The 27,308-nt window shown below is 38.5% G+C and overlaps 3 protein-coding genes across 3 annotated transcripts; 2 read left to right on the top strand and 1 right to left on the bottom strand.

The window, feature by feature from the left end:
- Window positions 1-5,137: 5,137 nt before the first annotated feature.
- Window positions 5,138-5,974, bottom strand: LOC103454654 (uncharacterized). The gene has a single exon (XM_008394255.4). It carries the CDS (start codon window positions 5,972-5,974, stop codon window positions 5,138-5,140), a length of 837 nt encoding a protein of 278 aa, XP_008392477.3.
- Window positions 5,975-22,726: 16,752 nt separating this feature from the next.
- LOC103454652 (uncharacterized) lies at window positions 22,727-23,676 on the top strand. The gene has a single exon (XM_008394253.4). The coding sequence runs from the start codon at window positions 22,763-22,765 to the stop codon at window positions 23,591-23,593; it is 831 nt and encodes a 276-aa protein (XP_008392475.3). The 5' UTR covers window positions 22,727-22,762; the 3' UTR covers window positions 23,594-23,676.
- Window positions 23,677-25,476: 1,800 nt separating this feature from the next.
- On the top strand, window positions 25,477-26,388 carry LOC103454653 (uncharacterized). Its single transcript, XM_008394254.4, has one exon. The coding sequence runs from the start codon at window positions 25,477-25,479 to the stop codon at window positions 26,386-26,388; it is 912 nt and encodes a 303-aa protein (XP_008392476.3).
- The last annotated feature ends 920 nt before the right edge of the window (window positions 26,389-27,308 follow it).

Genomic DNA, 27,308 nt, shown 5'->3' with positions numbered 1-27,308 from the left:
TCATTAGACAAGCTTTAAGATCTGATTCTGCAATGTTAGTAGTTCATTAGTTTTTGTCCCATTAATTATATATTTTGCACATGTTTATTATTTTTCATACAACAATAGTTCTAAACATGTGAATTATTGATTATTGATTATCTTCCTTGAGACAATTTGATACGATCTGCGTAAATCCCATCTGACCTCATTCATACAACAATAGTCCTAAACATGTGATGCTTCTGGTAGGGGAGTGGGAACAGTTCTGCAACAAAGGGGAAGGCTTCTTGCTTTCTCAAGTCAATCTCTGGGTCCTAGAAATCAAGCATCATTTACCTATGAAAGGGAACTTATAGCAATTGTCCAAGCAATCAAGCAGAATTATTTACAAGGAAGACATTTCATCATAAAGACTGATCATCAGTCTTAAGTACTTCCTTCATAGTAGAGCTCACACATCATTCCAACAGAAATGGGTGACTAAACTATTGGGCTTTGACTATGAAATTCAATATGAGAATGGTTCAGAGAATGTCGTTGCAGATGCATTGTCAAGGGTTGCAGGTTCTGATCAATTACTAGAAGAGCCTAGTGATTTTCCCTTGAACCACTGGAATGCAAAGCCATTTCTTACCCTTATTTTGGCTGGATGGATGATATTAAAAGGTCTAATGAGAAAGATGAATGGATCAACCAAAAAATCAAGAAGTTGGGGTACAAACCTCCCAACCACTCAAATTCTGGTACTACGTTGCAGTCCGAGTATCAGTTTGACAATGGACTACTGAAACACAATTCCAGAATCATATTGAGTCCTACATCCTTTTAGAGGTATAAGGTGTTAGAGGAGCATCATGCCACTCCTGCAGCAGGTCATCAAGGGGTCCTTAAGACTTAACAGAGAATTAAGATAGGGTTTTGTTGGGAAGGAATGAAGACTGATATCAAAAAGTTTGTGGCTGAGTGTCGAGTATGCCAGCAAAACAAATATGAAACTATCTCTCCTTCTGGTTTATTGCAATCCTTGCCCATTCCACAACAAATTTGGACTGATATTAGTATGGATTTTGTGAGTGGACTACCATTATGCAATGACAAATCACTGATTATGGTTAGGGGTGGGTTCGGTTTAAATCGGTTCGGTTTTTTGTTTTTTGCCAAAATCGAAACCAAACCGAAATTTCGGTTCAGTTATTTTTTTTCGGTTCGGTTTTTTTCGGTTCCGTTTCGGTTTTTTGTTTTTTTTTTTCAAAAAATGAAAAACATTGAAATTTTAAATTTTAACATATCCAACACAATCATAACATAAGCATTCTGACTAGAATCAAAGACAATGAAAATAAACATTTAAAGTTGAACTAAAATCATCAATCAAGTCTTCCAAAGTCCAAACTAACAACCTCACAACACAAAAATCGTACAAATGACTTAGAAAAGTTAAATTGTATGATGTTGTTCAAAGATTAGGGTTGTTTGCTTGTAACTGCATGTTGACAACTTGATTAGTAAAAGTAATGCATGGGTGGATTTATTTAGTGTGTGCTGGATTCTTTTCCATCACAAATTACCCATGTAATCTACCCGAAATAAATGTTTATAGATTTTGTTACATGTTATATGAGAGTAGATTTGGAAAAGAAAACTGGGGCAGAAGCAGACAGTGCTATGGAGATGGATGTAGGTATTTCAGGAGGAGGTTTGGTTCCGAAACCTTATATGGGGGAGAAATAATAGGTTAGGGTTTAGAGTTTTTATAGGCCTTTTTTTAATATTTTGAGCTTAAAGTTTGGCAACACATTGGGTTTAGCACATTTTAACTTACAAATTGGGTTTAGAAAATAATACCCAAAACAAATAATTAAATAAAAAATTAATTTAATTAATTCGGTTCGGTTCGGTTTGGTTCGGTTTCTAGATCACTAAAACCGAACTGAACCAAAAGAATTCAGTTCGGTTCGGTTTTTTCGGTTTCGGTTCGGTTTGGTTTTCGGTTTTTTTCGGTTTTTGGTTTTTTTAACCCACCCCTAATTATGGTGGTTGTGGATAGACTCTCCAAATATGCACATTTCATTGCATTATCCCATCCATACATTGCTGCTATAGTAGCTCAAACATTTGTGAACCATGTGCTTATATTGCGTGGTATGCCTACTACCATAGTGAGTGACAGAGACCCAATTTTCTTAAGTGCGTTTGGAAGGGGTTCTTCAAACTACAAATATCAAAACTGTGTATGAGCTATGGATATCACCCACAGAGTGATGCACAAACTATAGTGGTGAACAGGTGTCTGGAGACATATTTGAGGTGTTTTACTAGTGCTCAACCTAAAAGATGGCTTCATTGGCTTCCTTAGGCTGAATGGAATTACAATACCTCATATCACACCTCTACAAAGTTTTCACCACTTAAGTTAGTGTATGGTTACCCACCTCCTCACATTGCCACCTATAAGAGTGGTACTGCAAAGGTTGATTTGGTTGCAAGTGATAAACTATTGTCTATGCTGAAAACTAATTTGGAGGTAGCAAGAAACAAGATGAAAATGCAGGTGGATAAACATAGAACTGAGAGAGAACTTGAGATTGGTGATTTTGTCTATCTGAAGCTTATCCCTTATCAGTTGCAGTCTTTGGCATCTCATGCCTTCCACAAGCTACAACCAAGGTTTTATGGACTCTTTGTTTGAAGTAATATCAAGAATTGGACAAGTTGCTTCTAAGAACTCCTTGAAGGTTGTAAATTATGTTGGAGTTTTTTTTAGTAGAAAATCTCATTGTATTGTCCTACATTGGTCACCATCAAAAGTTTTCCACACTTCATAAGACTTTGTCCCTCTTACAAAATGATTGGAGAAGCGGACCAAGGAGAGCAAAATAGGGCCCAAACCTTGAATTTGAATTTTAGGGTGTGATATATAATATATAATTAATTATCAAAAGATGGGCTTGAGGCTCAACCTCTAATAATTAAATTTAATAATTATTTACTTTGTGACTTTTGGGTGAATAAGGGAAGTAGGCAAGGGGGGAGGCATTGGATAAGCTACAGTAGGCCCCACTTGTGTTGGTTGATGCTTACTAGTTTTAAGTATAGCTGTTTGGTTTGGATTAAGTTTAAGTTTTTTCATTACATCGATACATTCAATTATGTATGACTTTCGGTTATGTTAATGTCCAATGATTTATTTGTTGTTTGTTTGGTTGCCATTGTAAGTTAGATTAGTAGAACCCCGAAACCCGAAACTTTTCTGGGGTGTTACACTTTCAAGCACACATTTCTGTTGCTTTCACACATACTACAAGTTTACTATTGTTGTGCTTTTGATGTAGATAAAAAGGAAACAAGGATTCAAACACCTTGAAAGGGTGAGGATGTGAAGTATAGTACCGCATCGCAAAGTTAAAAAACTTTGTAAGGGCTCATAAAGATTTGGGCGGACTCCCTTATAGCTAATTGGTTTTAGGCTGTAACCTTAACTTCCTTAAAAAATTGACTCCTTCAACCCGTCTTAATATGTAGACCATGACCATGTGTCATCATTGTTGTCTATGATGGATGTAGGGGACATGGGCGAAGCTACATGGGGACAAGGAGGGGCGGCCGCCGCTGGTCGCCTGAAATTGCCATTGAAAGTGAGGATTTTGCCCTTCTGGTCCTTTGAACTACCACCAAAATCTATTGTGCTACTTCACTGCTCCTATGTTTTATGCTTTGCTACTTTTGCATTTTATTTTTCAAATACCCAGGCCTCTTGGAATAAAAAAGACATAGAACGGAGTCGTTAAGGAGGGCTACTGTAGATTGCCATTGTTCTAAGAGTCTGTTAAGTTGTTTAATAGTACAAAGGAATTGGGTGTGTAGAGAAGTTTCAAGTCATATGAGGCTCCATTTAAGGCCATTATGAGCCACGGCTAGCATATGATGGCCAAGAGGAATTTTTATGCGATGTTGAGTGAGGGAATAGAGCCCAATAGGTGTACTTATAAGTCACTTGTTCATGCACGTAAGGTGTATGATGAAACACCCCGCTCAACCGTCTCTCTCTTGAATCCCATGGTCAAGAGCTACGGTAGAGAGAATCCATGGGAAGATACCTTGTATCTCTTCCATAACATGATATATGAGTCAAGAGGCAATGATGAAAAGCTCGATAATTTCACCATTCCCAGTGCTCTGAAGGTGTGTGTGAGGTTAAGGCACTCACATATGAGAAAATAATACATGGGTTTGTGAAGAAACATGACAAGGTTGTATTGAATATGTTCGTGTCTTATGCGTTGATTGAATTGTATTCCAAATGTTGAGAAATGGATGAGGTTGAGAAAGTATTTGACGAGTTTTCGCAACTGATTTTATTTTTATTTTTATTTTTTATGAAGCGCAACAAAAAGAGGGCAGAAGCTTCTACCCTTTTATAGCCCTCGCCTTGACAATTCCTAGTTTTGCCACTGGTAGGGGAGAAGGTGTATTACTCAGCCTCATTGACGGAATGGAAAAACAAACTTATATTTGCAACAATGGTACAAAATAAGCAGAGCAAGGGTGGATTGGCATCTTTTGCTCAGCTATAAGAAAAGGAGGTGCAGTTTTCTTTAATTTGTGTCTACCCCCATCTACATTATTATGAATTTTCTGGGTTTCTGAATGACCTTATTGCAAGAAGCAAGGAACGCCGTATCATAGACTTGAACACATTTTTTTAGCCTCTATATGCCCCTCTAACAGGAAGACCGTCAGCATATATTTACTGAGTAAAGCGTGTGAGAATTGAATCCTCCTTCGAATGCCCTTGATTTGTTGTTTTTATTATTATCTCTCTTGAGACAATTGGAATCTTGACAGCCTTGACATGTGATATAATCGATCTGTTTACACAAGCCCTATGTGATCCACTGACCTCGATCATAATTTCAAATGTTGCTGTAAAATTTACCTCTTAGGCTTGACTTTGGAAAATTACAGTTAAACAGAAATGGTCGAATTTTAGTATTGAAGTACTAGCAAGAGTTTATGATCAGTTCCCAAAATGAAAGGTTTTCGATCAAAGAACAAGAATAGTTGAAATTGAGTATATCATTACGTATAATTGATTTGATATTGTAAGATTTATACAAATATGTTTTTCATGTACAAAGTTGAAAAACATAAACATCTAGTGATTTAGGATGTTAAGGAGGGAGACTCTTGTTTTGATCATTTTCCTAAATAGGCTCTCAAGTCCTTCTTCCTGATCTTGAATGCATGACTCCAGCTTCTCAAGCTGGTTCTGCGTGTTCTCAGATTTGATTGTCTTATGTAGTGCAGCATCGACTTGTGCAAATTCATTTGCCTCAGTTTCTTCGTCGCATGCAACTTTTTTGGTGGGAACCATCTTGGAAACCAATGACCAGCTGCCTGGCTTTGACTTTGGCCCAGAGACGAAGAACAGAAGTGATTTGAACACTGTGAGAGTGATTTTTTCAACTTCTCTCAACTTGCTAATAATGGCAACAGTCTCGTTGTCGTTGCTAGGAGAAGAAAATGTGGATTTTCTTTCGCTTCCCTTAAGATTCTTCATAGCCTTTTGGATTGCCTTTTTAACCATCTTCCTGAAGCTCAAGTATTTGTTAACCTCACTTGTGAGAGCTCCAGATTCCCCTCCTCGTGTTCTTCTTATGATCGATTGAAGATCCTGTACATATGCCTTCGTTTGCAAGACCGCATCCTTGGCAGTGCTGCAAACGTCCAAGAGTCTGAGAGAGCCATCTAATAGCTCAGTAATCCATTTCTTATTCTGCTCCTGGGCCAAGGCTTGTTGAGTGAGGGGCAACTGAAGCAACTTATCAACACAACCATACAAGTCTCCGATGCTACTTAGGTTGTGGTTGATGGATATGGAAGATGTGGTGGTGGTTTCGGAAGACCTCAATCTAGACAATTGTTCATCAACTTGTTGAACGATCGGGTGTGGCCTTGAGGGGAAGCTGTTAGAGCGAGTGTGGAAAGCCATTGTTCTTTGTGATTTGAGAGAAAATAGAAGAGAAGACTTTGTAGTTAATATACAATTGAGATTGATGTGTTTCTTTCGATATGCATCTAGTTAATATATAGTGCTGGTTATTGGAAGGGGACACGGAATCTCGTGCACTTAAATGACAGCAAAAGGTAACACGATTTCGATTTCCATATATATGTTCCCAAGGCAATGTTTATGCAATGTCATTCCTACACCGGCATACCACCTCATTAGCTGATTTATTTTGCATAGAAAATTCCAGAGAACACTATCATAATGTAACAATCATCCATTCATAATTAACATGTTAGACAGCAATCATAAATTAAATAAGCCATAGCACGAGTGTCATTCGATCGGAGGCAAACACCATATAACTCAAAGATGCTGATCAACGTGTGTGATAACTTAATTATTCATCTTATTTTGCAGGTCCTTCACATGATTGTTTGCCAAGGAGGGGGCATGATCTACCAAATATGCATTTGTTTATTTCATGCACGTGTTTCAATAATGTAGAAAAATGTAAGTTGTTTGGTTAGCAAACTAGATGAGTTGGACTGTTCCGTAAACACAGATAGAACCAGCTTAATTTTTCATTAGACAAGCTTTGAGATCTGAGTCTGCCATGTTATTAGTTCATTAGTTTTTGTCCCATTATTAATATATTTTGCACATGTTTATTATTTTTCATACAACAATAGTTCTAAACATGTGAATTATTGATTATTGATTATATATGTTCCGTGAGACAATTTGATATGATCTGCGCAAATCCCAGGTGACCTCATTCATACATTGTTATAACTCGAGCAAAGTTAACTCTGAGCTTTGTGTAATTTCGGGAAATTACAGTACTAATTAATTGATTTTCATCTTGTAATTTTGCGAAGTTATTTTTTGCATGAATTTCTTATATAAATATTGTAGTAATTGGAACATCCATAAAACAAATGGAAATTTAAGCGGAAGAGTATATCTTTTGTATATTTCGATATCCAAAGTTGAATACATTTACCAAGTTTTTCATGTACAAAGTTGAAAAGCTAATATCTAGTGGTTTAAGATATTGAGAAGAGAAACTCTAGTTTTGATGAGTTGCCTAAATGGGAACTGGAGGCGTTCTTCGTGATCTTGAATGCACGATTCTAGATTGTCAAGCTGGTTGTATTCATTGCCTGAACTTCGGAGATGAGATTAGCTTGTCTTGTGTCCAACGACTGACTGCAATCCAGCATCCACCTTTGAGAAATCATTTACTTTTGTTTCTTCCTCGCAAGCTACTCTTTTTGACTGTATCATCTTGGAAACGAGTGACCAGCTGCTTTGCTGTGATTTTAGCCCAAAGATGAAGGACGGTAGGGATTCAAACACTGCGACAGCGACTGCTTCAACATCTCTCAACTTGCTAACAATGGCTACTGTCTCGTGGTCATTGTTGAGGGAGGTGGAATCTCATAGATTTGTTGATCGATTCCCTTGAGATTCATCATAGACTCGTTGATTGTCTATGTCACTGTCTTCCTAGAGGTAAAGTATTTCTTGACCTCACTGGTAAGTGATCCAGATTCACCTCCCTGTGTTCTTTGCATGATTGATTGAAGTTCTTGCACACAATCCTTGGTTTGCGAAAGGGCATCCTTGGCAGTGCTTCAAACATCCAAGACCCTGAGAGAGCCATTTAATATCTCATTAGTCCGTTTCCCATTCTCCTCATGGGCTAGGGCCTGTTGAGTGAGGGGCAACTGAAGCAACGTCTCAACACATGTGAAGATTGAAGAAGAAGCTTGAAGAAATCGAAGAAGCAACCGTAAAGTTTGCAGGTAAGAGAGCTTGAGAGTGTCGGAAGATGAAATTGTATTTCCTTGATGATCAAGTAATCTTACACTTAGCTATATGTATTGGTTTATTACATGGCTTGTAATATAAGCTAAGACTATGGATAATATTCTCTTATAACTTCCTTAACCACTTTTAACAACCTATAACAACTCTGTAACAATCCTTATAACTCCCTATATTATCTTGTGACAAGTGGCAATAGCTAGACCCCTGATATATCTTCACTTGGATCCTTAGCTTTGTCTTTGTCTTTACTCTTACACCCCCTCAATCTCATGCTTAAGTGAACTGAGCATGAGATTACCACAATGTTGCTGAAACAAGAGTGTAGACAAGCCCTTAGTGAGTATATCAGTTGATTGATCTTCAGAAGAAACATGATGTACATGAAGATCTCCTTTTGTAACTCTAGTCTAGCTTAATGTGTTTAGACTGAGCATGAAACACATGATTAGTGTCACGCCCCAATCCCGACATACGTCCAGGATCGACACGTGACATCACCAAATACTTGTATAACTCACATATCTCGTCTCTGGGATATGGCAAATCACAATTCGAGAATCAAATTACAAAGTAATTTTTCGTTTACCTTATGGCTGCATCTAACCTCCTTGTTAGACTGCATACGTACCCTCAATAGGGATCAAGCCATTCGTAGTTCACTTATCACAAAATCAGACATTTATTCCACTAAGTTCAAGCAGAAAAGCATAGCATTCCTTAATCATTTATTATAACCTGTTAACATGTAATTCCTGGACTCAGGCTACATAACCAATCCCCATGAAAACATGATTTCTCTCCCATCCAACATATAAATCATTATGTCTCATCATGATATCGCAATTCACAACACACATCATATTTAAGAGCCGACGAAACACTAAACCATTCTCTAGCCGCATTAATTAATTAATTTGATCGAGTACATATCTTCTAAATTCATACCTTATGAAATCATAATCAAATCATAGAAAATCCCGAAGGAGTCACTCAGACGTCTAACATCTTTTCTAACTCAATTCACAAGACTCTCGAAACCATTGACACAAATATATATAAAACTAATGCTAGAGTGACACAGTTAGGCCAAGCCTACTCCTCCAAATAATGGGATTTTAGGTCGCTCCACGAAATTCAACAACCTCGGGTTTCGGACTACTCAACGGAACCAACCCAAATATGATCGCCTATAAAATGTACCAGGCACAACCAATCATCATCACCTCTAGAATGTGTATGGTCCCCCATCGCGGATATACCAAGCAGAACTATAGGCATAATCTCATTGTGTAGATAATGATCACCCATTGCGGATATACCAAGCATGCTCACCCCTGAATACATATGGTCCCCCATCGCGGATATACCAAGCAGGACCACATCCTAGCTCTAGGTAGTGACCACCCATCGCGGGTTAACCAAGCAGGGTCAAGATAACCAAGTAGGTAGTGACCCCCCAACACGGATTAACCAAGCAGGCCCATCCATGTACCACGGCTACATGGTGCAGTTAGATCAACACACAAACCACTTACCCTTATCTCATCCACTATGATTTGCATCGTAATCACTTGCACTATCAACTTCTCATGGCCACTATCTTATCATACAAGCATAAAAGTTCTACGTAAACTTCTCATAAGATTTTGGGTTCACATCATCATAAAAACAATCATTCACATCATACATATCTAACTACATTTCATAAACGTTTCCAAACTACAGTAGATTCACAGTTACTAAACATAGATCGATGCTAAAAATAAAAATAACAATTCAATAGGAAGCGCATTTAATAAACAAGTATAACTCAATATGGTGCCACTAATACATATACTCGAGACACACGTCAACTAAGAACGACACGTCATCGTGATGAGCCAACTAAGCTCCATTAAGCCTCAACAACATACTAGAGGTAAGCAACCTCAAGAGTAGAGCACATTGACTAGAACGTCAACCGTCGATAAGGTAGGTCCATTAAGGTCAACAACCTAAGGTTATTCAATCCGGAAGATCTGCACATCGCATTTCCAATCTGTAAGTTCTCAAAGGTCCAACAATTGATAACTAGGGTGTTCACAAAATTGTATGACGAAACAACGATCAGATTGTCATCAATCATACAAACAAGTGGCGGTCCAATTTGATCACCACCCCAAACAATTGAATTTCGAGAAACCGAGCTAGACATAGGTTCACAGGGTCACTAGAAGGTATTTGGTACTTAGACAACACTCATGGACAGTCTCATGCACCGCCACACACGGTGGTAGCCAAGGTGGAGGGTTTAGAAACCCCGAATTTTCAACATTAACTAAATGAGCTCAAATTTACATGGTAGCTAGAGCTCAATAAGGGAAACACTTTTCACAACTAGGCTGACGATAAATTCTAACCGGAAATCGTCGAAATTCACTGGAGAAAACTGGATATCTAGGGTTCTAAACACCTAACTCTAAAATGAATACAAAAGCACGAACCAAGCATATCAACTTGAAGATTATGAAGAGTAGATGAAGTTTCATACCTCACTCGAAGGAAATGGTTGCCGGAATCACCGGAAAAATGACAAAATCGCCAGAAACCCACGGAACTTTGCTGCCTCGAACTGGAAAAATGGATAATAAAATGGAAAATCTAACATCACAGAGATGTAGGGCTCGTCAGGAGCTTTCCATGGACACCAAGAACACCCAAAATGGAGCTCGAATGAAGGAGATATGAATGGGTCAAGTTGGTAGGTTAAAGGGTTGAAATCGCCCCAAAAGGGGTCAAAATCAGACCCCTCCTTCTTTTTTTCTTTGTTTTTTTTTTTTTTAGAAACCTTCCCCCCCCTTTTATTTGATTGGTCATTCTCCTTCTAGCTAATTGGTCCTCTTATTTTTGCTTAAATCTGATTAAGCTTCTTCCTTGTGGAAGTTTAATCGATTTAAAATCTATAGTTTAGTAACACAACTTCAAATGTCCGTAATTATACCGTTATAATCCGGACTCGCAAACGACTTTCGCCAATACGTTCGTGGTTTCGAGATCTATTCGAAAACGCTACTTGTGACCTCGAAAGGTCAACGAGTAAATAATAATTTTCCAAACTTCACTATTCGTAACTAGTTTAATTGAAATCTAAATTCAAATAAATTAATATAAATTCTCGAAAAATAATATAAAATCTCAATAATACAAATACGTAGATTATAACAGTGAAATCCATGAAATGCTATACTATCGGGGGAGGTTGTATCAAATTTTTTGTACAAATTTAAGCTTAGGGTTTTCACCATTTAAGTATTTTTGGCCAGCTAAAAAAAACACCAGAGGACCTAGTCGAATGTTGAAGCAGGCACAGAGCGTACGTCAGGCCGCCTCCAAGATCAAGATTGTGTATGACCCGCGACATCGTGGAGCAGCTACCTCACAGTAGCATAGCAGTGTCGTTAATAACTGTGGTGTTGTTATTCAACAAAATTTTCCTATGCAGTGGGAGTCTTGGGTAGAAATTCCTAAGGGGACGAAGAAACTGGTGCGAGACAAGTTGTCGGTTAGTATATTAATTTTTAGCCTTTATCATTTTTTTAATTTTGTTTACAAATATTAAAAACCAAAATATATTATCTTAATATTATTAAATTTCTTACTATTATTTTATTGTTTTTCATATTCGTAGGTCATTTATGATCTTTAGGACATATCCCCTGAGGCCATGGCCTACTTAGAGGAGACCTTAGCAACCCGATACAAACATTGGAAGAACAATCTTCACACGCATTTTAAGTTACGGGATGATCCTGAGATTGCTCGCCTACATGGTTGCCTAATTGAGTTGCAGGACCGGCCAGAGGATTGGGAGTGGCTCTGCAAACATTTTACGGACCCAAATTTTGTGGTATGTACATAATATTTTAATAATAATTTATTATTGTTTTAATTATTTTTTAAGCTTGTTTTGTTAATTTATTTCAAATAGTTGCACTAACATGTATACTATGTGTTTAACAGAAGAAATTTGTTGTTGGCAAGAAAGCCCGGGAGTCAAAGACACTTTCACCATTCCGGTTCGAAGCCCTTTTCGTATAGGCTTGAGGCACGACGTCAGGTAAAAGTATATTAGTTTTGAAATTTTATACAATTTATTTATTATTATTGATTAATAAAATTTTCTTAATGTTTTTTTCTTCAGGAGGGTTCTAAGTTCCTAGAGATCGACATGTTCGAGGACATTTACGTTCGACCTGGTGATCAGACCATTGAGCAGCTTCATGTAAGTATATGTAATTGCTATTATTCTTATATGTATGAATTGTTCAAATATTATTTATATTTTGTTATTAAACATTATATGTTTTTTTTCTTTATTATTACATGCTGCTATGGTGGAAAAGTGCACTACTGTTCTCCAAGAAGCAACATCACAGCTTCCCCCGGAGACCCCGATCGAGGACGTCACGATACTTGAGGATGCAGGTTTTCAGATCCTTACTGATGTCCTGGATCAGAACTTCGGTCGTCATCATGGCAAGGTTGTTCAGTGTATGGGGAAAGCGCGAATTAGTGAGACATGTGTCTCTTCTTCCAGATCGAACACAGCAGAGGTCGATGCATTGAAAGAGGAAGTGACAACCCTAAAAGGTCAACTTGCAGTCCAGGACGAGCAAATGAGGGCCCAGGGCGAGGAGATGAAAACCTATGTCGTGCAGATGAGAGACCTTGTACTAGCCATACAGATGTTCGGCCTCCAAATCTCCATACCAGCACCTGATCTTGCTCCACCTTCGACGTTTGAGCCACTTCTCCCTGCCGATACCCAGTAGCTTGATGTATCAAACCTAGAAGACTACTTGTAGTTTTTTCTTTTTTGTTCGGACATCTTGTATGTATATTTTCATATATTTTATAATAAAATACTTTTCCTTAGTTAATTAATTATTGTTTAAAATTTAATTACAATATTTATTAAAAATTAAAAAAAAAATTTTTGACCAAAACAAAAGAAAGGGGTTTGTGTGATGAAAAGAAACCTATGTCGTGCAAAGCCACTAAGCCACTTTGCGCGACACATGTCCTACGTCACGCAAAGCCACCTAAGCCACTTTGTGCGACGCATGTCCCTACGTCTCTCAAAGTGGCTTAGGTGGCTTTGCGGGATGTAGGACATATGTCGCATAGAGTGGCTTTGCGCGATGTATGTTTCTTCTTCGTCGTGCAAACCTTACTGTCACTGCTTTGGCGCGATGAAGGTTTTGTTGCTCTATTTTTCAGGCAACGATTTTTGACTTTGCGCAACGAAGGTACCTACGTTGCGCAAAGTGTTTTTTCTACTAGTGTCGGATGTGGCCTTGAGGGGAAGCTGTTAGAGCGTGTGGAAAGCCATTGCTTCTTTGTGTGTTAAATGAAAAGATAGAGTTAGAGATCGAAGACCTTGAGAGTTGCGGTTAATGTTCCAATATACATTTCATCTTCGTTTTATTAATGTATAGTGTTGTTTGAGGATAGATTTGATTGATCAGCCAAATGTAACATGTTTTCAATTTAGATCTTACGCGATGTTTTATGCAATGTCTCTTCCCACACCTGCATTCCAACGCAGGCAACAGATTAATTAATTATCGCATATAATTTAAATATGCAATAGCACAATTGACTTTGACCCTGTGTCTAGCCACCCACCCTATATGTTTAGGCCTAATTAATTAATGCATAAAACTCAATTATGCGGGTAATTAAATAATAAAGTTATTTGTACTATACTTGACCAATCCCGAAACTAATGAGCATCGGTCAACATTATACCACCAAGGACCCATAAGAGTCTCCCTCTAACCAGGAGACCAATCACAACACGACACATGTCAACATAAGAGGCCAATCATAACGCGACACGTGTCGACATCAGAGGCCAATCACAGCACGACACGTGTCAATGTCAGAATGAAACTAAAAACTCTCTTATATAAATAGAGATCATTCTCTTACAATATTTCCTAATGTCATCTGTACTAAATCATTCACTAGTACTCACTAAAGGAGAGCTTGAACCTATGTACTTGTGTAAACCCTTTACAGTTAATGAGAACTCCTCTATTTCGTGGACGTAGCCAATCTGGGTGAACCACATACGTCTTGTGTTTAATTCCCTGTCCCTATCCATTTACATACTTATCCACACTAGTGACTGGAGCAATCTAGCAAAGGTCACAAACTTAACATTTTATGTTGTACCTCAATCCCCACTAATTTTATGCATCAACATTTGGCATCAGTCGCCCTAGCTCCTACAAGCTTAGAAGCTCCGATAGCAAGACCCTTGGCCATCCATTGAATGTTGATCACCTGAAGTACTATTACAAGTAAACTCACATTGTATAAGTGTTAAGCTTCAGCTGTTTGGCATCCTATGTAACGAAGACTATTTGGCATGAATTCAATAAAGAGGTGATTAGACAACTCGGTCCTAATCCTCTTACATTCCTAACAATGAAACACTCGGGTTCAATGCTTTAACATGAATGCTTCCAACATGAAACAAAGTCTAAGTATATGTCAGCAAGACTATACAAATAAACGAACAACTTAACAATATATTCGTTCAATCATACATTCCAACACATTTATACATAAGCCAACTGTGCTTTGAAAGGGTTCAACATACTTTGTGTCATTCGACATTTGCTACAATGTGCCTAGACACCTTGCCCTTATTCTCACCAACTAGGTGATGAAATGTGAAGAAGGAACTCATCTTCATGCCACCAACCAGGTGATGAAATGTACAACCCGTACTCTTCTTCATGCCACTAACCAGGTGATGAAATGTACAACCCATACTCTAATATCATTTGGCAACTTGCCAATCATGCCACCAACCAGGTGAAGAAGGAACTCATCTTCATGCCACCAACCAGGTGATGAAATGTACAACCCGTACTCTAATATCATTTGGCAACTTGCCATTCATGCCACCAACCAGGTGAAGAATGAACTCATCCTCGTGCCACCAACCAGGTGATGAAATGTGATGAAGGAACTCACCTTCATACCACCAACCAATTGATGGAAGCAACTCACCATTTATTCCACCTACCAGAAGACGAGTGGTACAACTTGTACATGTGAACTCCTAGCATTCACAAATAATCGAAAACCCTCAAGCTTGACAACTCAACTAGGGGAGTACTTATGCCTAACAAGAGTTATAGTCACCAACAAAGTCTTATTGCAAGCCAACAACAACTTCAGTGCATGGCATACGAAGATTAAGCTATTCGGCCCTCTTGCATTTGTTTCAGACATTTCCCCTCTGTAACAATGCAAACACTACAACTCGTAGAAAGCTTCACACACTCTTGATCAAAACAGTGTGAAGCAAAACCAACTTATAGTGCCAACAAGAGTTTCATCAAAGGAGTTCAACCACAATTCTCAAAAGCTTCACACACTCTGGATCAAGACAGTGTGAAGCAAAACCAATTTATGGTGACAACAAGAGCTTCATCAATGGAGGGCAACCACAATTCTCAAAAGCTTCACACACTCTTGATCAAGACAGTGTGAAGCAAAACCAATTTATGGTGCCAATAAGAGTTTCATCAATGGAGGGAACCACAATTCTCAAAAGCTTCACACACTCTTGATCAAGATAGTGTGAAGCAAAACCAATTTAAAAAGGAGGGCAACCATAATTCTCAAAAGCTTCACACACTATTGAACAAGACAGTGTGAAGCAAAACCAACTTATAGTGCCAACAAGAGTTTCATCAAAGGAGTTCAACCACAATTCTCAAAAGCTTCACACACTCTGGATCAAGACAGTGTGAAGCAAAACCAATTTATGGTGACAACAAGAGCTTCATCAATGGAGGGCAACCACAATTCTCAAAAGCTTCACACACTCTTGATCAAGACAATGTGAAGCAAAACCAATTTATGATGCCAATAAGAGCTTCATCAATGGAGGGAACCACAATTCTCAAAAGCTTCACACACTCTTGATCAAGATAGTGTGAAGCAAAACCAATTTAAAAAGGAGGGCAACCACAATTCTCAAAAGCTTCACACACTATTGAACAAGACAGTGTGAAGCAAAACCAATTTATGGTGCCAACAAAAGCCTCATCACAATTCTCAAAAGCTTCACACACTCTTGATCAAGACAGTGTGAAGCAAAACCAATTTATGGTGCCAACAAAAGCTTTATCAATGAAGGGCAACCACAACTCGTAGAAAGCTTCACACACTCTTGATCAAGATTGTTCGAAGCAAATTCAATATATATGGTTCATCCAAACCTTCGACTACTACAAGGTGTGACTTGCATCGCAATCTCTTGCTCAACAGTGTGGAAGCAAAATTTGTTTATGTTATCTCTCCCACATTTTCAAATTTCTAATTTTCCCAAAAAAAAAGGGAAATTGGGAAATTCAACAAAGCTTCACCAACAAAAGCTTCATCAATGGAAGATAACTACAAATTCTCAAAAGCTTCACACTATCTTGATCAAGATAGTGTGAAGCAAAAATCAATTCATGGTACCCAACAAAGCTTCACCACAAAAGCTTTACCAACAAAAGCTTTATCAATGGAGGATAACTACAAATTCTCAAAAGCTTCACACTATCTGGATTAAAATAGTGTGAAGCAAAATCAATTCATGGTACCCAACAAAAGCTTCAACTCCAAAGCTTCACCTACAAAGCTTCAACACCAAAGCTTCACCTACAAAGCTTCAACTCCAAAGCTTCAACTACAAAAACTTCAACTCCAAAGCTTCACCTACAAAAGCTTCAACTCCAAATCTTCACTTACAAAGCTTCAACTCAAAAGCTTCACCTACAAAGCTTCAACTCCAAAGCTTCACCTACAAAGCTTCAACACAAAAGCTTCACCCACAAAAACTTCACCCACTACAAAAGCTTCACCCACTACAAAAGCTTCACCCACAAAAGCTTCACCTACAAAAGCTTCACCCACTACAAAAGCTTCACCCACTACAAAAAACTTCACCTACAAAAGCTTCACCCACCACAAAAGCTTCACCTACAAAAGCTTCACACACTCTTGATCAAGATAGTGTGAAGCAAAATCAATTCATGGTACCCAACAAAGCTTCACCTACAAAGCTTAATATATATATTTTCGAAAATTCGAAAATTCAGAAATTAGGAAATTCGAAAAAAAAAAATTGCCTAGGCCTCCTCTTCTTTGGGCCTAATAACTTTCATAAGAAATATATATGAAGGAGGAGTTTTGGGCTACCACTTAGAAAGGAAATGCCTCATTCGTCAACTTCCTCGACTGGAGACTTGAGAGACTCCTACCATATGCTACTGCACCTTGATACTCGGAAGTCTCACGACCATTCAGTGACTTGGATTTTTCAAGTCTCCAACCGAGAAGTTTTCCTCACTTGGGAAATTAAAGGAGCACTACCTTAACATATATGCTTCACTCACAAAGCTTCAACATACAAGCTTCAACAAAAGAAAAATTCAAAGAACTTATTGAAGAAGGCTTTGGTGTATTTAACACAAAACGTTGAAATGAAGCAAAACTTATTTATTGATATCTCCGATAAGTTACAAATATGTACATATACATGAATCAAAATAAACAAACAAGAGAGAGCCCTTACAAAGGTTGCTCAGGAGAAGTCTCAGTAATCGGCAAAGCCCTAGAAAGAGTAGGCACCAGAGGGTGATCATTCGGAACCTCAGTACTGGGTAGAACCCCAGAAGGAGGAGGCACCAAAGGTTGATCATTTGGATCTTCATTACGCGATACAGCCCTAGAAGACAAAGGCAATAAATGCCTTTGGAGCAAATCCACAAACCTCTGATGATCAAGTAAAATCTGACCATCAGATTCCTGCAGCTAGTCAAGCTTCCTCTTCATGTTTGTAGCATAGTCATGTGCAATCTTATGTAACTGTTTATTCTCATGCTTGAGCCCTCTAATCTCTTGTTTGAGACTTATCACTTCAGCCGCCAATGATTCAACTTGGCTGGTTCGAGCAAATAAGCGTTAGGCCATATTAGACACAGAACCGGCACACTGAACATTGAAAGCCAGAAAATCTTTAACAGCTAACTCATCAGACCATTTGGAAAGTAGTCTGTTATCTTTGGGAGTGAGAAGGTTCATGGTCACCACTGCAGCGGTCATATCATTCTTCATCACAAAGTCTCCAACAGTAAGATGACTAGTAGAGGATAAGAAGGATGGGCACCATATGTTGTCTTGAGAAGACATAGCTGCATCTTCACTAAAGTTCAAGTCAAAGCGATGGTCGAATGGGCCAGACATTTTCAAAAATGATGAAGGAGAAATGAGGTCCAATAAATCTCTGAAGTACAAAAATAAAGGGAAAATTCCTACAAGCAATAACTCTCTGAATGTACTTCTTCACACAATTGGTGCCCTTATAAAAGAAAGGGCAACAGGGCCGTTGGTTCAAAAATTGAAAAGGCACCACTCTCCACACGCAACATCAGCTCCTCGGGTACCACAGATAACTTTGTCAAAGATCTCTGACAAAGTTTAGACACATAAATTTTGAAGGTCGAGCTACCCTACTATTACCCACAAGGGTAAAGGAACAACACCACTGCTTGATAACTGGAAAGTCCCTATATGTGTCAACCTCCGTGCTCCGTGGCAAGGCAGACTGGCAAAAATGCCCAACCTTTACTCATATTCGAGAAAACACTCCCATCAAGATTGCTTGCTCAAAAATCGAAGAGGCACCGCTATCTAAATCTCAAGAGCCAGACTCCCAACATGATTGCTTTCTCAAAAATTGAAGAGACACTGTTCTTCGAATCTTGAGAGCCAGATCTCCAACAAGATTGCTTGTTTGAAAACTGAAGAGGCACCGCTCTCTGAACTTCGAGAGCCAGATTTCCTTGGATGAAGCTTGTTTGCAATCTTCACACACAGCATCAGCTTTCCAGATACCACAGACCACTTTTTCAAAGTGCTCTGACAAAGTTAAAACACGTGAAGCTTGCAGCTCCCACTACATTGCTACGACCAAGAAGGGTAAATGAATAACATTATTAACTGTTGTTAGGGAGACTCCTATATATGTCGACCTCCATCTTCCACATACAGGCAGACCTGCAAAAATGCTCAACCATTCCTCATATTTGAGATGGCACTCCTAATGAAGCCTCTCGAAATACTCAACTTTCTTCCCCCCCAATAATACCTATGCAAACCAGCCACACCAAAGCAAGAGTATCTCATATCATCAGGGTCAAAAGCAAGAGTATCCCATATCATGCTTTTTCCCTGTCTTTTCCTTTGCCCTTGTTCTTACTTGCAAGACAAGGAGAAAGAGAGCAATCAGTCAGCGCTTGGAATCAAGCTTCCAGTCAGGAACTGACTGCCTGAAACCCCTTACCTGATTACTTACCTGACATTGCTCTCGAGTACTCATCTTCAACATCTTATGCTTCGAGAAAAGATACCACATCTGCCTGAGGAACATATAGGGCAAGTGAGAAAGATACAAGGAAGTATGTGGAGACAAGTGTAACAGAACATGTGCTGATTCATTTATTACTTCGTCAACAACAAAAGTATCCTATATCATCAAGGTCGAACGCCCTCTTGATTTGATGGACTTGTTTTGACCCTCAAATTCTTGAGTCGGCCTTACACTCTAAAGGAAACTAGAAAACCCTTCAGCTCAGTTCAAGAATAAGCTTGTGGAAAGTTACTTCTTCAAAAGCAAAAGTATCTCATATCATCTTTTCTTATTTTTCTTCTCTTTATCCTTCCTGCTGCCTGCAAGATAAGGAGAATGAGAACAATCAGCCTGAACTCGAAATCAAACTTCTAATCTGGGACTGATTGCTGGGAGCTCTGATTGCTTACCTTGTTTGTCACTTTTTTTTTCAGCAAATCTCTTAGCTCGGCGACTTAGGGGACTCCTACTACATGGTTTGTATCGTGCTTGACCAAGCTTGAAACTACAAGTAAGCTTCAAGTCAAATTGATACATTAGCTTGTGCATATCCACCGGTTAAAGATACCACCCTTGGATGGAGGAAAAGTACTTCCAGAGAAGATGCCACATCTACTTATGAGATAGATAAGGCAAGTGAAAACGATACCACACTTCGGTACTTAGTAGTTTCGTGATTACTCAGTGGCTTGGATCTGGCAAGTCCCCAACTGAGGAGATTCCTTCACTTAGGAACTTAGGGGAGCACTATTTGTACCATACTTGACCAATCCTAAAACTACTGAGCACCGGTCAACATTATACCTCCAAGGACCCACAAAAGTCTCCCTCCAACCAGGAGGCCAATCACAATGCGACACATGTCAACATCAGAGGCCAATCATAACGCGACATGTGTCGACATCAGAGGTCAATCACAGCATGACACGTGTCAATGTCAGAATGAAACTAGAAACTCTCTTCTATAAATAGAGATCATTTTCTCACAATATTTCTTAATGTTATTTGTACTAAATCATTCACTAGTACTCACTAAAGGAGAGCTTGAACCTATGTACTTGTGTAAACCTTTCACAATTAATGAGAACTCCTCTACTCTGTGGATGTAGCCAATCTGGGTGAACCACGTACATCTTGTATTTGCTTGCTTGTCCCTATCCTTTTACATACTTATCCACACTAGTGATCGGAGCAATCTAGCGAAGGTCACAAACTTAATATTTTCTTGTACCAAAGTCCTCACTGATTTTGTGCATCAACAAGGGTAATTTAGCCAAAGGTCAATAAAAACTTTACTATTTAGTCATATATAATGACATGTTTTTATTTTGGACTTAATCAATGATATATTTTTATTAATTAGGCATAGGTCAATGATGAATGCCACACTTTAAGTCATTATATGTAGTTAAAATTTGACTCTTTTAATCTTATCTCTTTCTCTCTATGAATGCTACATGGCCTCCTCGACCTTAACAAAGTCCACCAATATCCCAGTACTAAAATCGAGACCCCAGGTTACGAACTCGAACTCAGAGTTCTACCTCCATATTTTCGACGAGGCTTCGTGATTTTCCTACTAGGTAAGGGTTGGGAACTCATGAACTTCTTCCTTTTTATGGTTCTGATCTTATGCCAAAGTTTGAATGTGAAAATCCGTTTGATTTGGTGAAGGTTAAATGAAAATCAACTTAGAGAAATTTTCCCCATTTTCCGACGAAGGACCAACGATGTTGCAGGTATTTTCTAGCCAACTTCGGCCATGGCTCAACCCCAATTAGGTATATTTCTATTCCTTACCTCTTGAGCTTTATTTGGCTTTTGAATCTTTGAATTTGGTTGAGAAATGAACTCGTTATGGCTATTTGAAGTTTTCCGACCACCTCCCCTGCAATTCCGGTCATCTTCTTCGTTGGTTTTCGATATGAATTCATAGACCAAGAAACATACATTGCATTGCAGTATTTGAATCCACAAACCTATTTGAATCCACAAACCTATTTGAATCTCAATGCACAATCATAGAACAGGAAACAGACACTGCAACAAAGTGTCTGAATCCACATAACCGAAAATAGACATTGTGTTGCAGTGTCTGAATCCACAAACCTATTTGAATCTCAATGCACAATTACAGAACATGAAATAGACACTGCAACAAAGTGTCTGAATTCACAGAACAAGAAACAGACATTGCATGGTAGTGTCTAAATCCACAAACTTATTTGAATCTTAATGCACAATCACAAAATAGGAAATAGACACTGCAACGAAGTGTTTGAATCCATAGAACTGAAAACAGACATTGCGTTGTAGTGTCTGAATCCACAAACATATTTGAATCCGAATGCATAATCAAATAACAGGAAACATAAACTGCAACGAAGTGTCTGAATCCACAAACCTATTTGAATATGAATGCACAATCACATAACATGACACAGACACTGCGTTGCAGTGTCCGAAAAATGGAGGTTGAAGGTGGTGGGAGGTGGGGGAGGTTGAAGTAATGGAGGTTGAAGGTGGTGGGAGGTGGGGAGGTTGAAGTCTGAAGGTGATGGGAGGCGTGATTTACAATGAAGAAGATTGAAAGGTTTGGTGTTTTAAACAGTAATGGCATCATTTGTAATTTTAATTTGATTGAGGTGTTTTAATGTATCTTAAAGTCTCATTGACCTATTTATAATTCCAATAAATTTGATTGGCATATTGTTAATATCATAACTTTTAATTGATTTTATACAAAATCACCCTAAATAATAAAGTATGTGATTAGTTAAATTATCATCAAATCATTTTGCAGGTCTTTGAGCAAGCATCAGGCAAGATCTGCATTATTTTAGGACCATGCATGCACTATGTTTCCATCATGCAGAAAAATGAAATAATTAATTGTAATTTCTTAAAATTTATGAAAATGCATGAATGAGATCACATGGGATTTATATAAATTATATCAAATATGTCAAAGCTGTCAAGATTCCAATTGTCTCAAGGAAGAAAATCAATAATCACCAGTTGATCTCATTCAAAAAGAGGGCTTGATTCTCTTGTTTATTTTTATATGCAGAATAATAAAAAAGTTTAAATGATAAATAACTCAACTCATAGCCACAAATGTATGTATTTTGCAAATCATGCCTCCTCCTTGGCAAAGAATCATGTGAAGGACATTGCATAGACATTGCATAGAGCCCTCTGACATTTTATATGCAATATGGATCAGCTCATGAGTTGGTATTGCTGGTCTGAGATGAGACATTGCATTGACATTTGACAGGGAATATATAGATCCAAATCGAAACCATGTTACCTTTAGCTTGTGATCAAAGTGGATGAGATTCCATGTCCCCTTCCCTTAACCAACACTATATATTAACTAGATGCATATGGAAAGAAACTCATCAATCTCAATTGTACATTAACTACAAAGTCTTCATTTCTTTTTTCTCTCAAATCACAAAGAAGCAATGACTTTCCACACTCGCTCTAACAGCTTCCCCTCAAGGCCACACCCGATCGTTCAAGAAGTTGATGAACATTTGTCTATATTGAGGTCTTCTGAAGTCACCTCCACATCTTCTTCATCAATCAACCACAACCTAAGTAGCCTTGGAGACTTGTATGGTTGTGTTGATAGGTTACTTCAGTTGTCCCTCACACAACAAGCCTTGGCCCAGGAGCAGAATGAGAGATGGACCAATGATCTATTAGATGGCTCTCTCAGACTCTTGGACGTTTGCAGCACTGCCAAGGATGCCGTCTTGCAAACAAAGGCATACGTACAGGATCTTCAATCGATCATAAGAAGAACGCGAGGAGGTGAGTCTGAAGGTCTTACAAGTGAGGTTAACAAATACCTGAGCTCCAGGAAGATGATTAAAAAAGCTATCCAAAAGGCTATGAAGAATCTAAAGGGAATCGATAGCAAAACCACCTTCTCTTCCCTTGACAACGACCAGGAGACAGTTGCCATTGTTGGCAAGTTGAGAGATGTTGAAGCAATCACTCTCGCAGTGTTCGAATCACTTCTGTCCTTCGTCTCTGGGCCCAAGTCAAAGCCAGGCTGGTCAATTATTTCCAAGATGATTCCCACCAAAAAGGTTGCATGTGAAGAAACCGAAGCAAATGAGTTTGCACAAGTCGATGCTGCACTACATAGGACAAGCAAATCCAATAACGCACAGAACCAGCTTGAGATGCTGGAGTCATGCATTCAAGGTCAGGAAGAAGGACTTGAAAGCCTATTTAGGCAGTTGATCAAAACAAGAGTATCTCTCCTCAACATCCTAAATCACTAGATGTTTATGTTTTTCGATTTTGTACATGAAAAGCATATACTTGTATATAATCTTCCCATACAATTAATGATATACTCATTTACTTGAAATTTCAACGACTCTTGTTCTTTGTTCAAAAGCTTTCATTTCGGAATAGATCGTATACTCTTGCAAGTACTCACCAAAATGTAACCATTACCGCTCTATATATATTCCGATTATCATCTTGTTCATCGACTCGAATCTAAAAATCAAAAGAAAATGAACTTATCATTATTGACCAATTATCAGGCGAATAATTGAATGAATTATCATTTCCCAATGTCAAGCCTAAGAGGTAAAATTCAGAGTAGTAAGTGAAATGTTACTGGTGACATCACATGTGATTGGTTCAAATTATGTCAAATGTCAAGGCTGTCAAGATTCCAATTGTCTCGACGGACAACAATCCATGCTATTCAAAGTAATAAATATATGCTAATTAGATGGACAAATACAGACCAAAAATAGGTGTTCAAGGTCTATAAGCCTTGCTTTACTTCTTGAAGTTAATAATTCTGAAACCCAGAAGTTATTAGCTGTGTCAAATATTTTCTTCTTTTGCCAATAACTCAACAACCCTTGCCGAAGAGTGCGGACAAAAATGGACCAATGAACTAGATGGATCTTTGAGACTCCTCGATGTGTGTGGAATCATTAAGGATGCCGCGTCACAAACAAAAGATTGTATACACGAACTTCAATCAATTATGCGCAGAAGACGGGGAGATGACATGAGCTTCATGATTGAGGTTGAAAATAACTTAGCTCTAGGAAGGATATCAAGAGGGCAATGAACAAGGCCTTAAAGGTCAAGGAAAGTCAAGAACCATGAGTCTCCAGATACAATCAACATGTTGAAAAGAGCTAGAGGGTGCGCTGTTGGCCTTGTATCCCAAGCGACGGGCCTTGTTAGGGCGTGTGGGCCTTTTGACTCAGCAATTGAAGAATGTTGGCAATACTGCCAACAACACACCCTCTGCAGTCCACATGAAGCATGCAAGTATTATCCAACCTTGTGAAAGTTAACACTTTTTTATTTTTAGTTTTTTCCTTCGAAATGGGGCGTAACCGACAACATCATTAGGCAATCCATTCATCAAGTTGACTACAAAAAGCAGCCATTTGTCTTATTCACAAAATGTATAACCTAAGTTACATAGTTAACCATTGATCAAAAAGTGAAATTTTAACGTGACCATAAGACCATGCATGAAATATTAAAAATTTGGGAGCAGGAAAAGATAAAACAAGCATTGTTGTACAACCAAGAATCCACACGTGATGATGAGGATTGACAGGTAATTGTAATCACTGGCGTAGAGGCGTACGACGGGCCGGCTCCAAATTCTCATGTGCATACTGCACACGCGTGACGCGGCCTCCTCTTGTCTTCTGAAGAGGTAGGCATGCCAACCAAGAAGGGGTTTATGTTTGCGTCTCTCTAAATAGTTTACATTACACAACGCAAATTTGAATTAATTTTGCATGATTATTTAAACCAAGCCCCCTCGTACAGCCCCATCACTAACTATTAGTTTTGTACATGAAGCAAATCTCAGTGGCTAATGAATTGGAGATACATTGGGATATGATCGAGTTAAAATAATAGGGTTATGAGTTGGAGTTTGTGTTGGTGTTGGGGAACATTGCATGAACACCACTGAAAGCGTTTAGATCGAAATCGAAATATGTGATAAGATGCTTTATGTCTCCCTAGCTACCCTTTGAGTCATTGCATGCCCCATTATATATGTAGAGTAGGTGTTTAAGGAAAGCATAAGCAAACTTAAAATTGCAAAAACTGAACTTCAAGTCTCCAAAACCTCTCTCTCTCTCTCTCTTGCTAGCAAAGGAAAAAAAAAATGGCTTCGGCCTCATCTTTAAACCCGAAATCCAACTACCATGTTCGGTCGATAAGCTTGCCTTCGAAACCACACCCGCTATTTCAACAATGTGAAGATCATTTGTTGAGAATAGCAGCTTCTGATGTCTCCTCTTCGTTTTCATCATCATCGATAAGCCACAGATTGAGTGACCTTTTGGATTTGCACAATTGTGTGAACAAGTTGTTTCAGTTGCCCCTCGCACAAGAAGCCTTTGTCCGGGAGCGAAATGAGAAATGGGTGGATGAGCTTTTGGATGGTTCTCTTAGGCTCTTGGATGTATGTACAGCAGCCAAGGATGCCTTGATACACACAAAGGAATGCGTACGTGAAATCCAATCCATTATGCGCAGAAGAAGGGGAGGCAAAAGCGGGTTCACTAATGAGGTTAGGAAATACTCAGCCTCACGGAAGGTGGTCAAGAAGGCAATTTGCAAGGCCCTGGGGACTTTGAGGAGTTCTCAGAAGAAATGCACCTTCTCTTCCACTAACAAAGACAATGTAGCCGTGGCTTTGATTGGCGCGTTGAGAGAGGTTGAAGCAGTCACTCTCACAGTGTTTGAGTCCCTTTTGTCCTTCATCTCTGGAGCAAAGTCACAATCAAAGATGAGCGGTTGGTCTTTCGTTTCAAAGCTTATGCTCACCAAAAAGGTTGCTTGTGATGAAGATGATAAAACCGGCATAAATGAGTTTGCTGATGTAGATGCTGCACTGAACTCCCTTGTATGTCAAGAGGCAAGCAAATCCGACAATATGGTCGACGGTGAGAATATGCAAAGCGAGCTGCAACAATTGGAACTGTGCAGTCAGGATCTTGAAGAAGGACTCGAAAGTCTGTTCCGGCGATTAATCAAAAATAGAGTTTCCCTTCTCAATACCCTCAGCAACTAATTGTAAAAATTTTGCTGTACTATCATGAACATCCAGATTTTTGTTGCCCTAGAAACTAGATCTTTGTACATGAATGAAATATACATGTGTTGTCATTTGTAATACAAAATGATAAACACTTCTGCTTAAATTTTCACTGCTCGTCTTGAAAAGCATTATTTTTTGGACCATGAGTTCACGCCAGCTCTCAAACTAACATTAATCTTCGGGTTGCCTTATCAAATTTTCAATTATGAAACTGTGCATGGTACCAATCTAGTGAAATTAATGGTGAAATAAGTCCTTTTAGTCCAATTAAAAAAGAAAATAATTTACTGTATGTCTATCAAAACCTCTGTTTAACTGATGCCATCATTATGCCCTGCAACAAAAGCTCTGGTAACTACAATTAAATCAAGGGATGTGATATCCACACCCCTTTTTACTTCTCTCACACCCTTTGAATTTTCAGTCGTCGGATCAGATGAATTGAAGAAGATCAAAGGACAGAAATTAACAAGGGATGTGGGAGAAGTAAAAAGGGGTGTGTGGATAGCACACCCCTTAAATCAACTATGCCCGTTCAATTTAGATGATGAGAGGTAAAGTTTTTGGAGATTTCGTAATTTCGATTGAGATCATATGGGATTTCTTTAAGCAAATTATATGAAGTTTCAAGGCTGTCAAGAGCAACTTGTCTCAAGGGAGATAATCAATCTAATTAATCAACAGTTAATTAATAATGCTGTTATTCATCTCACATGATTTAAGCACTAAGCATATCCAAGCTGTCTTTCAGTTAGAGGGACAATAAGATAATTTGGCATGCTAACTGTGGAGAGAGACTTACATTAAACAGCGGCTGAGGCAGGTAAACATATCACACATTACTGTGTATTTTAATTTTTTTTCACTTAAAAATCGCATGATTAATTTGAGAT

This window comes from Malus domestica, chromosome 10 (genome assembly GCF_042453785.1).
Source record: "Malus domestica chromosome 10, GDT2T_hap1".
Classification (NCBI taxonomy): Eukaryota; Viridiplantae; Streptophyta; class Magnoliopsida; order Rosales; family Rosaceae; genus Malus; species Malus domestica.
The sequence above is the reverse complement of the archived record's forward strand: the minus strand, read 5'-3'. Positions and strand labels throughout refer to the sequence as shown.